Source organism: Pteropus alecto, unplaced genomic scaffold (assembly GCF_000325575.1).
Source record: "Pteropus alecto unplaced genomic scaffold, ASM32557v1 scaffold45, whole genome shotgun sequence".
Lineage (NCBI taxonomy): Eukaryota > Metazoa > Chordata > Mammalia > Chiroptera > Pteropodidae > Pteropus > Pteropus alecto.
The window spans coordinates 1,759,139-1,776,858 of record NW_006442491.1 but is presented as its reverse complement, the minus strand read 5'-3'; the positions used below and the strand labels follow the sequence as shown (position 1 = coordinate 1,776,858).

The 17,720-nt window shown below is 36.3% G+C and overlaps 1 protein-coding gene across 1 annotated transcript in view; it reads left to right on the top strand.

Moving 5' to 3' along the window:
- Positions 1-2,446: 2,446 nt before the first annotated feature.
- XRN2 (5'-3' exoribonuclease 2) overlaps positions 2,447-17,720 on the top strand; it is a 76,432-nt gene continuing 61,158 nt past the window's right edge. Inside the window, exons 1-13 of the mRNA XM_006921547.3 lie at positions 2,447-2,619; positions 9,599-9,726; positions 9,808-9,919; positions 11,725-11,836; positions 13,358-13,416; positions 13,493-13,582; positions 14,377-14,449; positions 14,588-14,638; positions 15,110-15,267; positions 16,257-16,331; positions 16,418-16,551; positions 16,651-16,708; positions 16,792-16,899. Of these exons, the coding sequence (XP_006921609.1) occupies positions 2,545-2,619; positions 9,599-9,726; positions 9,808-9,919; positions 11,725-11,836; positions 13,358-13,416; positions 13,493-13,582; positions 14,377-14,449; positions 14,588-14,638; positions 15,110-15,267; positions 16,257-16,331; positions 16,418-16,551; positions 16,651-16,708; positions 16,792-16,899 (1,233 nt within the window). The 5' untranslated portion in view covers positions 2,447-2,544. The remainder of the gene's footprint in view (positions 2,620-9,598; positions 9,727-9,807; positions 9,920-11,724; positions 11,837-13,357; positions 13,417-13,492; positions 13,583-14,376; positions 14,450-14,587; positions 14,639-15,109; positions 15,268-16,256; positions 16,332-16,417; positions 16,552-16,650; positions 16,709-16,791; positions 16,900-17,720) is intronic.

Below are 17,720 nucleotides of genomic sequence, written 5' to 3'. Positions count from 1 at the left end.
TCAACAACAACAAAAGTGGAAACAGACTCATAGATACAGAGAATAGTTTGAAGGCTTCTAGAAAAGAGGGAGGTTGGGGAGAGATGGCAAAAAAAGTCAAAGAGATTAAGAGGTACAAATGGATAGTTGCTGAATAGACAGGAAGATGTAGAGTGCAGCATGGGGAAGATGGTTAATAATGTAATAAATGTGTAAGGGAGAAGAAGAGTACTAAACTTAGTGGGGTGATCACTTTTTGAGTTATGTGGATCTCTGATCACTATGCTATACAACTGAAACTGGTATATTATTATATGCCAACTATGATTGGAAAAAAACTCATTGAATTGTACAAATACGAGTAACTAATTATATTTCAATAAAATTGAAAAAATACATATGTAGAAAAAAATGAACATGAATGTTTACAATATTCTGGTATATTCTATATATTTAATATTATTTTTCATATTAATAAAATCCAGATATCAGCGTGGGGGCCTTCCTCTGCCCCCTTGAAGTCTAGGCAAAAATATTTCAAAACCTTCTGGTTCCTAGCTTGCAGAATTTCAAAGCTTGGTTCAATGCTCTTTATTTCTAGTACCTATAAACTCTCCCCACCTCTGCTTCTTGAACTCTTGTTGCCCACCCCTGTGTTTCTAGGCCACGGTGACCCCTACATGAGACTTACCCTTTTTCAATTTCTATAACAACAAAAAACCCCACATCAAACCTGTGTCTGGTAGACTACTGGAAACACTGGGCTGGTGAAGATGTCACAACACTAAGCCCATAACCTCTTGCCATCTTTCAGGTCCTCTCTCCTTCATATTCTTGCCCTCCTTTTCTGAGTGCCAAATTTCCAATTTTTGTACCTCTTTTACGCAAAATTTTAGCATACTGCATACTCCCCAAATTTTGTTATTAGTTAGTTTTGACTCTTTCCTTTGCAAGTGATAGGAACTTACCCAAACTAGCTTAGAATTTACTGGCTTGTGGAATTAAAGGAAAGGTTTACAAATGTAACTGTATGAAGAGGAATTTAGCAGTACTCAAAAATCACTGAACCAGGGACTTAAATCTACTTCTCTCATTGCAGACTAGCAACAAGTCCATTCTTATCTTTCAGCTTTCAACCATCTGGGAGGGGCTGACTACTTTCCTCACGGTTTGAAGTTCAAAAATGCTGAGCAAGGGCTGTCTTGGCTCAACTTGCCCAGCTGTCCATCCCTGCACCAATCGCCTGTGGTGGTTATGCTCCCATAAAAACACAGCACCTCCCAGGGGAATCAAATACTTGACGAGAAAGGGCTGTTTCCAAGAGAAACAAGGGTGTTCGCCAAAGACATAATACTCTGGAATAGTTTTACTGTCCTTAAGTAAAATATGGGCTAACCTTTTCTCTAATTTCCACACCAGCAACTTAAAGGAGTGGCATCATACCGCAGAGGAGGGGGCAATGAATATTGCATGCCAGGTAGAATGGAGAAATACTTCCACAGAGGCCTCTTGAAGAGAGCCCTTAGGATTGAGTGTGATTTGTCAAGCCAAGAGGGGATTCCAGGGAGAGAGGAGACGTCTAGGCTTGAGCAAATGGACATAAATACCTCCTTTCCCAGACTTCTCTTTTTATATGCTGAAAAAATGTATTTGAAGCTATCAGAAAACAAAGGATAAACGTATACTGTTAGTGAAAAAGCAGAAGATTAAAAGATCTTTACTTGGATTGAACCACAAGCTGTATAAACAAGTGACTTAACCCCTCTACAAGTTGGCTTTCTCATCTGTCATGTGAAGATGATAATAGCCCCCTCAAAAGGCTCAAGTGACGATTAAATGAGATAATCCATTAGTTAATGCTTTAGCACACTGTAAGCACTCAAATACTGGAGATTGAAATCAGCAATTACTTTATACTCACAAATGTAGCTGGAAGGTTGAATCAGATGTCTGCTAGATTACATCTAATACCTATTTAAAGTGAGTTTCGTAAACAAATCATTATCAGTGCAAAACACTTAAAAATACTCCTTTTGATAGTCCAGGTATGTGCTGTAGCACAAAGTTAGGAGAAAACAGGTAGCAGAAATAACAAGTTTAGATGCCTTGATCCTACTTAGAATTGAGATGGGTGAGAAAGAGGTGGTGACCAAACCCACAAGGAAGAGCTCCCCGGAGGCCTGAGGAGCGCGCGGATTCCGCTCCAGGGGAGCCGGAGGACAGGGAAAGCGAGATGCCGGGTTAGACGCGGCGAACATGCGCTCAACCTCGGGCTCCGGGGATGGCACCACCAAGAGCGAGCACGCCAAACGAGGCTGGCAACGCCGCCGTGTACCACCTCTAACAACTACTCCGCCACTCCCGACCGCGTCCTGCCGGGTCCGGAACGTCTTTTGCCCACTCGAGCTTCCTTCCCGGCTTCCCCGGCGGCGCAGCCTTGACATCACTTCCTGTCACTGGTGCGCACGTGGGAGGAAGTGCCAGTGCCCGCGACCGCGGCTTCTTCCTGTCTCTCGGTTACGTTCGTCCGCGGGCCAGGCCGCTGCCTCCAGCTGGGCCGCCGCTATGGGAGTCCCGGCGTTCTTTCGCTGGCTCAGCCGCAAGTACCCGTCCATCATTGTCAACTGCGTGGAAGAGAAGGTGAGTGGGAGCCTGGCAACTGCCACGCTAGAACCGAGAGCCCCGGCGTTCCTAGGCCGCAGCCCTCGGGGCTAGCTGCCTGTTCCTGGGGCTCCGTGCCGGGATCCGCGCCGCCCTTTCTGCCCCGCGGGCAGCCACAGCCCGACACGCAGTTGGGTGCCGGCACTCGCGTTCGGGGTTCCCAGAGTGGCCTGGGCGGGGCGACGTCTGTGCAGAGTGTGAACTCGCCCGAGGGCGCTCCTCCCCTGCCCGCTTTTCCCCCCCGACCCCCGACCGGAAGGCCCCGCCCACGCCTTTGTTGCCTCGCCTCACCGCTCAGTTTGGGTTTCGAAAAAGGCTCCGCAGCTTTCGGGCCACACTGCGCTGGTCCACTGAGTTAGCTAGCTGCGCGGATGCTGATCCTAGCCTTTAACACCTTTCTAAAGTAATCCCCAGTGGCGAGCTTTTTGTTGTTTATTAGCCATACGTGAAAGGTTTTCTCGTAGTGTGAGAGACTTGTTTGTTGCTGTTGTTAGATCCTACGGTAAAAGCACCTTAAAACGTCTAGGGTAGGATAGAAGTCTGATAAGTGCCCCTTCGTTTGGGTGCCCCGACTGCTGGACAGCATGTTCCTTGAAATTTTCAGAATTCCTGGATGTACTTGAACTATACACTTTTTGTTGTTAGTTTGTTAATGTATATGTAGACTTTTGGCTATTTTTGAGTTTTGTATTTATCGTTTCTGTGATTCCGTCCAAGTTCGATTTTGTACTCAATTAGAATTTATGGATTGGGAAGGGTCAGGGGTACATCATGCTCCCCACCTCTTTCGTTTTTGAAGAGAGTGCTTGTCTGTTCTGAATACGATTTCTTTTGCTTACGGTGGTGAGATGAATTTTGTTTAGCTCTTATCTAAGGAGGAACCGAAAGCCTTGTTTTGATGACATTCTCAGTATTCCTTAAGTTTTTCTCAAAGAGAAACTATTCAACTTAGTGCCCGTTTTATTTGTTTTTAAAACTTTTATCAAACTTTATTAACACTTTACTTGAATCTCATCGCATTTTTACTCTCCAGTGATAACCACTTTGAACTGTGTTGGTTCTATCGCTGAATATACCTGATTCATTGGTTTTGAGTCTTGAATTGTAGCTACGGTAGAAGTTTTGGTCACTTATAATAGTAAATTACATCGTTATTTCTTCTTTTGGTAAATTTTGTAACTTTAATATGCTTTTTAAAAAATTCCCTCTCCTATATAAAGCGTCTCTTGAATTTTCACTGAGGTGAAGTATTACTTTTGCTAACCCTGCTGCCCTTACTCTTCACTCCAAGCTTGTCAGCCGTACTTTTGCCCTATTGGCATCCAGTATTGTCAGGGCTTTGGCTATACAGGTTTGTTTTAGAAGCTGAAAAATCAAATAGTATCGTTGATTATTTTCATTGTGCAGATTCAGGTTATGTACTGTGATTCTGTTTCTTTTCTTGTACTACTTTTGTTTTTTTCTTGTTGCCTTTCTCATTTCCTCTTTACGTGGTTTCCCCTCCAAACTATATTTTATCAAATCTTAGAGACTTCTTTGTGAGGTCTTTATTTCTTTTGCTGCCACACCTGGTTATTTAGGCTTGCTGGAAAGCTGCTGCTTGAGATTTTAAAAAGTTCCTTTCTGCATTTGGAAGTACTGTTTTCTGATCATCATCTTTCTGGGCTTAAATCATTCCTCAGTTTTTATTCTCAAGAAATGATGTGTGGGATGTGAGTTATATGAGTCCATTCTACCCTTGTACACATGAATGAGCATTAGCTAGGCATGGAATTTGAGTTTGAAAATTAGTTTCCCTCAAAACTTTGAAAGCATTTTTTTTTTGCTATTATTATCCAGTATTGTTTATGAAAAGTTCAATGTTAATGTGACTTATTTATTTAACCAACACTTATGTAGTGTTAACCACGTACTGTTCTAGGCACTTTACAAATTAATTTATTAATTTCTTAAAACAACTATGTGACTACTACATACTTCTTTTTATTTTTAATGAGAAAACTGAACCACAGAGGGGTTAATTAATGTACTCATGACCACTCCTCTAATATGTGTCAGAGCTAGTGTTAAAACCAGAAGGAACATGCTCTTAATATCTATGTTCTGGTTTCATTCTTTTGCAGTTGGTCTATTTCTCTTTCTGAATTTTTAAAAGATCTTTATCTTTGGTAGTTTAACCTTTCCTGATTTTGTCCTTTAGTGTAGATTTTTTAAATTTAAATTCATTGCGATCAAACTCTGAGTTTGGAGGCCTGTGTTCTTCAGTTCTAGAGAATGCTCTTTGATTATTTTATATAATATGTATTTTACATTCTTTTTCTCTGCCCTCTCTGAACTCTGGGTATTCGTCCTCCAGATTTATTTTTCTTTTCTCTCTCAATTCTCTTCTCCCAATACCTCCCCTCTTGCAGCTTTATTGATGTATAATTGACCTACAGTAAACTGCACATATTTAAAGTGTACAATTTACTACATTTGACATGTGTATATTCATGAAACCATCACCACAATCAAGATAATGAGCATCACTTCTAAAATATTCTTCTTGTACTTTTGTTATTCCTTTCTATCACCCTTTCCTACTGCCTGTTTTTAGTCAACTACTGACTTATTTCTAACTCTATAGATAAGTTCATTTTCTACAGTTTTATATAGATGGAATTATACAGTATCTACTCTTTTAAGAAAAACTTGGCTCACTTTCATTCAGAATAATTATTTTGAAATGTATCCATGTTGTTACATCAATAGTTCATTTCTTTCTATTTTTGAATAATATTCTATGTTGCACATATATCACATTTTGTTTATTCATTCACCAGATTGATGAATATTTGGATTATTTTCCAGTGTTTGGCTATTAAAAAAAATCATCTATAAACATTGGTGTACATCTGATTTCTTTAGAGAAAATACTTAAGAGTGAAATGGTTGAATTGTATTATAGGTGTGTGATTATTTAAAAAGAAAAACTTGCCAGATTGTTTTCCAAAGTGGTTGTGCCATTTTACATTGTCACCAGCATTGTATGAGAGTTCTAGTTGCTTCATTTTCTTGCTAACACGTAGTATGGTTAGTCTTTTTAGTTTAGCCATTCCAGTGTAGTGTCGCAGTTTTAATTAGCATTTTCGTAGTGACAAATGATGTTGAGCATCTTTTCGGGTGCTTTTTTACTTTCCATATATATCTTGAGTGAGGCATCCATTCAGGTCTTTTGCCCATTTTTAAGTTGGATTTTACTGAATTAGAGTTTCTTACATGTTGATATGTCTTTCTCTTAATCTGTGGTTTGCCTTTTGTCTTTGTGCAAAGAAGAGCAAAAGTTTTTAATGAAGTCTGATTTATTTTTCTTTTATATTCCTGCTTTCTGTGTTGTGTTTAAGAAATCTTGCCAAAGCCAAGGTCATTAAGATTTTCTTTTGTGTTTTCTTAAGAGATGTTTTATGGTTTAAATTCATCCTACTATGGTTTCTGTTTTTAGTTTTTTAATATTGTAAATTACATAGATTTTTAAATGTCAAACGCACCTCGCATGCCTTGGTCATGGTGTATTATTTTTATATACTGTTGGATTCAATTTGGTAGTTTTCTTGGGAATTTTCACATTTATGTTCCAAAAGGATATTTGTCAATAGTTTTTTTGTAATTTCTTTGTCTAGTTTTGGTATTAGAGTAATGTTGGCCTCAGATTGAGTTTTGAGGTGTATACCTTCTTCAGTTTTCTGAAAGAGTTTGTGTAGAATTAGTTTATTTCTTCCTTAAATATGTAATAGAATTCACCAGTGAAGCCATTTGAACCAGAAGTTTTGGTGGGGAAGTTTTTAGCTACAAATTCAATTCCTTTAGTAGACATGGAGCTATTCAGATTATTTCTTTTTGAATGAATTTTTGTAGTTATGTCTTTCACAGATTTTGTCTATTTCATCTGAGTAGTCAAATTTGTTGACATAAAGTTCATAGTATTTTTTATTTTCCTTTTAATATTGATAGAAAATGTGCTGACATCTCTCTCATTCTCGACTCTAATTTTCTCTTTTCTCTTTTGTTTGTTATGTACATTGTTTTCCATGACCAGTCTGGCTGGACCGATCACAAAGAAAAAGCTTTATTTTCTCTGTTTGTTTGTTTGTTTGTTTTCTGTTTCATTGTGCCATAAACTGCCTTCTAGGTACTGTTTCAGCTACATTCCACAAATATTGACGTGTTGTGTTTTCATTTTCATTCAGTAACAAATACTGTCTAATACTCCCTTTGACTTCTTTGGCCTATTGGTTATTTAAAAGAAGGTTACTTAATTTACAAAGATTTAGGGGATTTTCAGACATTTTTTCTGTGATTGATATCTAATTTAGTTCCCTTGTCATAAAACATACTTTGCATAATTTGAATCATTTTAAGGCCTATCTGATTTGTTTTATGGCCCAGAATGTGGTCTTGGTAAATGTCTCATTATTACTTGAAAAATATACAGTTCTGCTGTTGTTGGGTGGAGTGTTCTGTAAATATCATTATGCTGGCCGATAGGACATAGAAGACTTGAACAATTCTTACTGATTTTCTGTCTCTTTGTTCTATCGGTTGTTGATGGGGGTGTGGGAATCTATAACTTTTTGGATTTGTCTTTTTCTTTCAGTTCTGTTGGTTTTTGCTCCTTGCACTTGGAAGCTTTATTATTAGGTGCATAAACTCTTAGAAGTGTTATGTCTTCTTGATGGTTATATTCCTTTATCATTATAAAGTGACTTTATTCCAGATAATCTTCTTTGCTCTGAAATTCACTTTGTATGATATATTAGTACAGCCAGGTCTATGGACTAGTGTTAGCATGGTCTATTTCCAGCCTTTTATTTTTAGCCAGTTTATGTCTTTATATTTAAAGGGTTTTTTTTTTTTTTGTAGTTAACATATAGTTGGGTTTTGATTTTTTTTTTTACATACAGTTTGATGATCTCTGCCCTTTTTGAAAATGTGGCAAAATATACATAACATAAAATTTGCCATTTTAACCATTTTTAAATGTAGAATTCAGTGGCATTGAGTACATTCACAATATGTGAAAACATCACTGTTATTCATTTCTAGTACTTTTTCATTCATCTCAAATAGAAACTCAGTACCCATTAAACAATAATTGCTAGTACTCTCTCCCCCCTCCCTTTCTGTCTTATGATTTTGCCTACATAAGCACAATCATACAATATTTGTCATTTTGGTCTGGCTTATTTCACTTAGCATAATTTTTTTAGGATTCATCCATGTTTAGCATGTTTCAGAGTTTCATTCCTTTTTAGGGCTGCATAATATCCCATTGTGTTTATATATTACATTTTGTTTGGACCCTTGAGTAATTTTTACTTTTTGGCTATTGTGAATAATGCCACTATGAACACCAGATCAGTGCTTTGGGTATGTACATATGACTGGTCCTTTCTTTCGATTTTGGGGTATATACCTATGAATGGAATTGCTGGATCATTGCTAATTCCGTGTTTACTTTTTTGAGGAACTGCCAAATCATTTTGCCAGTCTCTGCCTTACAATTGGAGCATTTAGAATATTTACATTTAATGTTATTCAAAATAGATCATATGCCTAAATTTAAGAGCTTAACCTGTAAAACTTTTTGAAGAAAACACAGGCATAAATTTAGCAATGGATTCTTACTTATGACACCAAAAGCATGAGCAACAAAAAAATAGACTTCATCATCAAAATTAAGAAATTTTATGCTTTAAAAGACAGAGTCAAGGAAGGGGAAAGACAACCAAAAAAAATCTGCAAATCACATATCTAATAAGGGACTTATATTCAAAACACATATATATTAAAAACTCTGACAATTAAAAATAAAATCTTAAAATTCAACATTAAAAAGACAACCCAATTTAAAAATAGGCAAAGAATCTGAGAAGACATTTCTCCAAAGAAGATAAACAAATGGCCAATAAGCACATTAAAAGATGCTCAGTATCATTAACCGTAGGAGAATGGAAATCAAAACCACAGTGATACCACTTTACACACACTAGGATGGCTAAAATAAAAAAGTCAGATAACAAGTGTTAGCAATTACTTGAAAAAACTGGAGTGTACAAACGCTGCTGGTGTGAATGTAAAATGTCGCAGCCACTTTGGAATATAGTCTGGCAATTCCTCAAATAATTAAACATAAAGTTATCATGTAACCAAGCAATTTCACTCCTAGGTATATACCCAATAAAGTGCTAGAAAGTGAGTGACGTTTGATCGCAGTGTAGACCATGGAAAGTTAGTAAGATTTTCGGAAGTGGGTGTTGGGAGGGAGGAAGGAGAAGCAGTGTGTGAAGCCATTGAGAGATGAAAGAGCGTTTTCCAAGAACTCAGCAGAGATAGGGTGGGCTGATCAATATTGTGGCAGGATAGGAGACTAGTAAGGGTCCAGGGTCATTGGTGTGCACCTGCTATGGGAATCCTTGGAAAAATTAGGCAAGATTAAGACACAGCCATGTTTGTATCTTAGAAAGAAAACTGACAGCATTGAGGGTGGGGTGGAGACAGGAGAGTCTAGAGGTGGGGCAGTCCATGTGAAGACTGTTCTAATCTTTTAGGTGAGATGTGATACCTTGATGTCGATAATGGTAGTGGGAATGAGAAAAGATGAAGTGGAGAGGCATTTTTTGGATTATATTGACAGAACTTATAATGGGTGGTGAGGGAAAAGAATTCTAAGATAATTCCCATGGTTTTGACAACTGAGTGATTTGAGAGTTTGATAAATATTCCCTACATAATTAAGATTAATTTGTCGGGTTGGAAGCTATCACTTTCTGTAAATGAAATATCTGCTTCAGTTTGCTTTAAGGAGTAGAATAACATTTTATAATCCCATTCAGAAATGAAACACGTTCATACTGAGCCTGGGATGTGTCAATTTTAGACTTGAACAATCAAACTACTATTAATTATCACTTCCTCATAGCCAAAAGAATGCAATGGTGTAAAGATTCCTGTTGATGCCAGTAAACCTAATCCAAATGATGTGGAGTTTGATAATCTGTATTTGGATATGAATGGAATCATCCATCCCTGTACTCATCCTGAAGACAAGTACGTACCCATTTTTGTCACTGATATCACAAGTTACAGAGGAGTACTATATTATATTACACTGTTTGCTTGTCATTATAGACCAGCACCAAAAAATGAGGATGAAATGATGGTTGCAATTTTTGAGTACATTGACAGACTTTTCAATATTGTAAGGCCAAGACGACTTCTCTACATGGCAATAGATGGAGTGGTAAGTGCTAAAATAATTAACTTAGAAACCTTCTTTTTTGTTTTTGATATGTTCCTAGTGTCTAGAATAAACGTCGACTAAATAGTGAAAAATGTTGACAGTGGTGAATTTGAGAAAGAAAACCTCATCCTTCAGTCCTTCATTCATATATTTTTTGTGTCTGTTTTGTGCCAGATACTGTGAGATTCTGGGAATATTGGTGACTGCCCTTGGTTTTAAAGGGCTTAGCACTAAAGGGACAGACATAAGTAAACGAGTGAGGTTAGTTACTAATTAATGGGCTTCATAAGCACTAGATAACACATGCAGAGTGTTGAGGGAAGAGGTAGTGCTATTCGGGAAGTTAGGAGATAGAGAAGAGATGACTTCTGTCCCATTTTTGAAGGATAAAGAATATTTGGAGATCGATGGGCAGTGGAAGGGAATGGATGGGACAGATATGGGGAAGGAGGACCTTCCAGATTTCTCAGATGTACCTGGCAAACACATTTCCATGTCTTTGACCACACTGACACATTTGGGCAACTGCAGGTGTTTAGGTTGGAAAGGGAAGTAAAGCAATGGCTTGAGAAAGCCTCACCTGCCACACTGAGGAATTTGGATTATATCCTATGGGCAGTGAGTAGTTATCAAAATGATTTCAGAGGCAAATAACTTACCGACCTATAATAACAATACCGGTAGTTATAAATGACCAACAAACTACATATAAGGGTTCAAGAAGAATTAAGTTAAATTATAACCCTAAATTTATTTAGCCATATGCAAATAGATTTTCTTTCTTTTAGATTTAGCAACCCTAATGGAATGATTTTGAAAATCCAGAAAGCTTTGGGTCCAAAATTAATTTTTCTGTGAGGTTCTATTTACTCAGTGAAAAATCTTAGCTACCTGGTAACTTGTTACGTTGTAGTTAAAGTGGCATAAAAGAATAAAGGGAAAAGGAATGTGTCATATTCCAATTCACATTCAGCTAAATTTCTCAAAGAAAATCTCTAACTTTATTCAAATGTACCCTTACTGCTAGATCAAGTGTAAAATATGTGCATACTTATATGTGTATGTATATGCACATACCTATAACACAGTTTTTCGTGTTATATATGTATAAAATATAAATGTAGATGAAGTTCAGTATTTCAAACCTTACAGTCCAGTTTGCTTCGTTCAAGCTTATCCAGTGATAGAATTTATATTTGGTTAGAGTGATTTAAAAGTACTTTTGGTTAAAATCTTGTTTCCTTTTTAACTGTTGTGTTTTACTGTAGAGACAATAATAATTATGAATCCCATTGTGGAAAATACAAAATGGAAGTGCCATGAGGTCTTATAGATCAAGAAATATAGTTTTCCATTGCTTTAATGGGGCATTGTGAAGTGCATTTGGAGATCATCCTTCTTTTTAGGGTTGGACATAGGGAAGATCTTCCTGATCCTGGTTCTGTAGAAGCTACTCATTGCATGATGGCTAGATCTTTGAATAGAATGAGCTTTCCTCATTGGGAAACCATAACCCAGTGGAACTGGTATTAGGTTGTAGGCCCCGCAGTGTTAAGTACTGTGGCTTCATAGGACATTTGTCCATTTGACATGTCACTCACTCACCCGACTAAGCTCACCTTTTAGGTTTTTGGTTCGAATTTAGTTCACAGGGTCTAATGTCTGTGACAAAAAAATTATTAGGCATATTGCTTATCTTTTCCATCTTAGTTTACTATCTGTATAAGAGCAACTGATTCAAAATAATTGCAGATTTAGTTGTGAATATTTTGAATAGTATTTGAATATGAAATACATGTTTTCAGGCACCACGGGCTAAAATGAACCAACAGCGTTCAAGGAGATTCAGAGCATCAAAAGAAGGAATGGAAGCAGCAGTAGAGAAGCAGCGAGTCAGGGAAGAAATACTGGCAAAAGGTAAAGAATATGCTTCTTGATGTTGGACTTTTTTATAAGATATATGGAGAAGGGAATGGGATTTTAGCTTTCTCTTATAAGTATGCAACGTTTTTATTTAATTAGGATCCCAGAATATCCAAGGAAAATTTATGTCCACTGTTGAGGAAAAGTAGTTAATGGAACCCTTCACTCCCATTAATAAGCTTGTTTGTTTCCATGCACTAGTCATAGGGAAACTTAGGAATAAAAGGAGGGAATTCTTGTAGGGAGAGCACATTGTCAGTGTCTTTCATTTTGTTTTTGCTATGTTCCTTTGTTTGGTGAGTGCAACTCTTCAGCTAACTTTTATATAATGTATTTGTAAAATACAAATACATTAAGAACGCTGCTTCTTTTTTGTGTGGGAGCTGTTAGAAAGCTACATTTCCATAAATGTTTTCTTCATATCAGTCTTGATGGCTTGCTTATTGCTTCCCTGTAGAACTCAGAGGTCTGTATGAGGAGACGTGAGATGGTATGATCCATATTTATAGGCTTTCATCAAGTAATACACACTTTGAATATAGGTTGATGTAGCAGGTCCTGAGGCAATGAGGTACCCATGGTTTCCCCATTTTTTGGGGAGAGGGGTAGGCGGTTCCCTAGAGCCTTGAAATTCCTGATGGGTACTTAAGTAGGAGTTGACTAAGGCTCAGGAGGTAAGGTCAGGGGTCCTGATGCCCACTGGCACTATCCCAGGATACCCATGTGTGAGATGGGGTGTGGTTGTAGCAGGGTGATTTATTTGGTGTTTTGATACACAAGGCAATATGCTAGATCAGGAAAGCCATAATTTATTGGCCGAAGATATTGCACTGGCAGTTGAAAAAAAAGATACGATAGTGTAGTCAGCTCATGCCTGCAATTATGATAAATTTTTGTTATTTTAATTTGCTGGAAGTGTGCAAGTATATAGTTATTTACCTGCAGCTTGTAATTAATACTCTAAAACCTGTTTGTATCTATAACAGATAGTCTTTGATTTTAAAGATGTCTTTTCTTGAAGACGTTGCATTATAAAATATATTTGTATCTTGAGAAGAAGCTAATCCATGATAGAGAGGAAAAAAAAGATATTGCCATCTAGCTGACAGTTTTATTTCTCATCATATAAAAGTGTGATAAACTCAGCATTTTAATTTTGTTTTTCTAAGGCACCTTTATCTTAAGAACTTAACAAAATTAGAACTCTTAACTGTGCGCGCACGTGTGTGTGTGTGTGTGTGTGGCTGCAGAGAATATTAGGAACTGTGTCATAATTTTTATATTTTATATAACAATATAGTATCTTTTATGTATCATGTTGTTTGACAGTCATGTTAAAGATTCATTTAAATTTGAGGAGAGGACTCTTATTTTCTTCCCAAAAGGGAGAACATTGTTTCTAAAGTGACAACATTCCTGTCTTTCGTATCTGAATTTTTTGTTGTTCTGGCTTAATATTGAGTAATTTACCTTATTTTTTATGGGGAGAACAAAGTGTTGCCTCTTTTTCTCTAGGTGGCTTTCTTCCTCCAGAAGAAATAAAAGAAAGATTCGATAGCAACTGTATTACACCAGTAAGTAGTCTCATACATTGCCAGCTATTTGTAACTCTTAAATTATAGGTTAATTCATTTCCTTCTATCATTTTAGGGAACTGAGTTCATGGACAATCTTGCTAAATGCCTTCGCTATTACATAGCTGATCGTTTAAATAATGACCCTGGGTGGAAAAATTTGACAGTAAGTTTCACATTTTGGTACTTCAAGAGAATTAGGGTAATCATATAAGGCTGTACTTTGGTATGACTGATATTATGTGTCTTCCATCCACTCCCCCCCCACCCCCCCACCCCCCAAAAAAATGCTGGTTGACTATCAGAGAAAAGAGAAGTTTCTAGGGTTATTGGAAATGGAATGCCTTGCATGGTCAAGTTTTAGACAGCTGAATTTTCTCTCAATTCCAGGTTTGTTCTCTTACTGTCACTGTGAAGACATAAAATGGAACTTAGGATTTTAAAAATATATGTGTGTTTATGTACCTATACTTGAAAGTTATTTTTAAGTGAAAATTTCTTTTATTTGAAATTATCTTACAGCAAGATTAAAGTTGTGGGTCTGCCTTTAAAAAATGCCTATGTTCTCCTAAGTAAGTAATATTTAAATGCGCTTTTGTGTAATTTGAGGTTTACAAACTTTTTTTCTATTAATTAGATATTGCATATTGTATTTAATGGGTTTCTTTTATCAGTTACTCCCAGAGTATAGTTGTGAGAGTGGTAGAAACTTGTGAACTGAACAGGTTTTCTAATGGCTAAGTTTGACCCAGATGGTTCATTTTTTCCTATTCCATGTAGTGAGTTAATCAGTGAAACAATTTGGGTGTTTAACACACATACCCTTTATTAAGAAAAATTTCCAATTAATAACACTGTCTTGATAGAATTATCTCAGTTTATTTTTAAGATATTCAGTTCTGTTGATTTTTGTGCTAGAAAATTAGAGATGAACTGAAAGTGTTAAAAACTTTTTTATAGGTTATTTTATCTGATGCTAGTGCTCCTGGTGAAGGAGAACATAAAATCATGGATTACATTAGAAGACAAAGAGGTAAAACTCACTTGTAAATATTTGATTGTATGTCCTATTGAAAAGAAAATAAGCCATTATATAGAAAATATTTGGTAAAATGTGATATTCCTATGATGTAAAATATTTTTTGTAAATATATGTTTTCCTCCTCTTTAGCTCAGCCTAACCATGACCCAAACACTCATCATTGCTTATGTGGAGCAGATGGTAAGTTTCTTTTTGGGGATTTGATTCTCTTGAATTAATTAGCAAGTCAATGATTGGTGTATACTAATGGATTACTCATGGTTGCCTGGAAATTCTAAAATGTCTTGCTTATTTTATGTTTGAGAAGAAACTAGTATTGAGTTGTTTAATCTATAATTAATTCACCTATCTTTAATTTTTTTTACATTAAAACCTTTTAATATTGCTGCACATACTTTTAAAATGAAAAATTTTCTAAGTATTAATTCATGAATGGAAGTCAAAACTCTAGGCCCTTGTATCTGGAGGACATCTTGTTGGCTGAGAACTGCTCAAAAGTGTTAGGATTTTTGGCTTTGCGATCTCTGTGTGTGCCTTTGGACTTTTCTTTGTCCTGATGTCTCATGTTGTGGTAATGTCCTGTGCCTTGGTTATGTTAAGGATTTTCTCAAAGTGCTTACAATTCAATATTTTGTCATTGTTGATTGATAGCTGATCTCATTATGCTCGGCCTTGCTACACACGAACCCAATTTTACCATTATTAGAGAAGAATTCAAACCAAACAAACCCAAACCGTGTGGTCTTTGTAATCAGTTTGGACATGAGGTCAAGGACTGTGAGGGTTTGCCAAGAGAAAAGAAGGGAAAGGTAAGAACTTTGAGATGATAGTTGCCTCATTTAAAAGTTTTTTATTTTTAAGTTTATTTTTTATTGAGATAAAATATACATAACAAAATATACAGTTTTAACTTTTTTTTTTAAGTGTACAATTCAATGGTAATAAGTATCTTTAGGTTGCCTCATTTTAAAAATGGATAAAGGGAAGATTGGTTGATTAGATTTTAACCTACTGCTGTTACCCCTTACAGAGATGTATCTTTTAAAGCTCTAAAAAAGTAAATAGACCTTCAAAAGCATACACACACTCATCCTTTCTATTTTCTCCCATGAGGCTTAGATCTCATAATAATAATGCCCACCACACAAGATTTGTTTGTAGAAGTTATTTGTTTAAATGGTGATTCTTCTTAAAAGGAACTAATCAAATATATTAAACTTTTTGTTTTAAATATTAAAGTTAATATTAAACATATTAACTTTTAAGTTACTCCTAGTTTGTATGTATTTTGGTTATATCCAGTCTCCTTTAAAGAGGTTTTTATCTTTTAATATTATGATACCTTTTTAAAAGAAATATTGAGTGAAAAAAACAGGTAAGAAATATACTAAATGCTTACAGAGAAGGATCTAGGGGCATTTACATCAAAATGTTAATATTGCTTGGATATGGGTCAGGAATTGGCAAACTATAACCCTCTATATTTGGCCTATTAGCTAAGAATGATTTTTATATATTTAAAGGGTTATAAAAACAAAATAAAACATTATGGGACAGAGCTCATATGTAACCCCCATAGGCTAAACTATTTACTCTCTGGCCCTTTGTTAAAAACATTTGCTGATCCCTGGTGTAGGGGATTGGGATTATGGGTAATTTTTATTTTTAAAATGGTTTAGTGAGTTTAATAATTGTAAATTAAACGGGATCTCGCTTTAGAACAAGCCAAATTTATTTGGGTGAAAAAATGTACAGGATTTAGAATAGACTCATTTGATCTTTACTCCCTTTCTTACAGCACGATGAACTTGCAGATAGTCTTCCTTGTGCAGAGGGAGAGTTTATCTTCCTTCGTCTTAATGTTCTTCGTGAGGTATGTAGCAGTAATGATTGCAGTCAGCACTCTAAAACAGGGTACCTTTTGATAGCTTTAATGGCAGCATTCCTTTTTGTTTGTAGTATTTGGAAAGAGAGCTCACCATGGCCAGCCTACCGTTCACATTTGATGTTGAGAGGAGCATTGATGACTGGGTCTTCATGTGCTTCTTTGTGGGAAATGACTTTCTTCCTCACCTGCCATCATTAGAGATTAGGTATGCGCGTTTCTGTGGATTTTCAAACTACTACTTTAGTCTTCTTGTCTTTACAGTGTATACTGGTCCTAATGCATAATGTTTATTTCCTGGTGGCAGGGAAGGTGCAATTGACCGTTTGGTTAACATATACAAAAATGTGGTACACAAAACTGGGGTAAGTTCACTCTTGAATAATTTCAAAACAGAAGTATTTGCTTTTTTAAGAAGATCATTTTACATGTATTTTATCACTTACAGGGTTACCTTACAGAAAGTGGTTATGTCAATCTGCAAAGAGTACAGATGATCATGTTAGCAGTTGGTGAAGTTGAGGATAGCATTTTTAAAAAGAGAAAGGATGATGAGGTAAAGTGTTTCTATTGCAGTAGCTAAATTGCTCCTGTCTCTAATAGGCTATGATGATCCTGTGATTGTACTTTTAACCTCTTTGAGTACGTTATTATATCATTATAGTGTCTCAAATGCCAATGTAATCATGAGTGGTCAGTGCTTTTGTTATGAAGGTTATAATGATTGCTATGTGAAGCTATGTATTGGACACTGTGTGAATTACATTGTAATTTTTTCTCTCTTTATAATCTTAATTCCAAATACCTGTCTAATCAATAGGATATGAAATGAGGGTTCCAAGAGTACAAAAATGCTAGGATTGAACTAGTGGCTGCCATGTTTACAGGAAATATTTATGCTATGATAGACAGGTTAAGAGTTAAGAACTATGTACTTTGGTAGTAGAATGTAAGGGATCTGAGTTGGATTATGTCAGCCAAGGCAGAAGATTATAGCTCTGAGTTAGAAATTTAAACATAAAAGAAAGAAATAAAATAACAGAGTGCTTGGAAATTAATAATTTATGATAGAGTGGGGAGCTTAGGTGAGAAGTCCAGGACTTTGGCTTGGGCATTTGGGAGTTTGCTGGTGCCATTCACTAAGATAGCAAGTACTGAGGGTAGAGCAGGTTAGGGTGACGACAAGGTAGAAATCAAGTTTCATTTTAGAGATACTGAGTTTGAGGGGTACCTCAGGCACTCAGGATACCTAATGAGGCAATTTGACAGATATGAATAAAGCTCAGGGCAGAAGTTTTTTGAAAGGAGATTTTAGAATTGTTAAGCAGCTGGGATGTACATCAAGTCATGAGCGTGAACTTGAAACCCCTGGGAGCT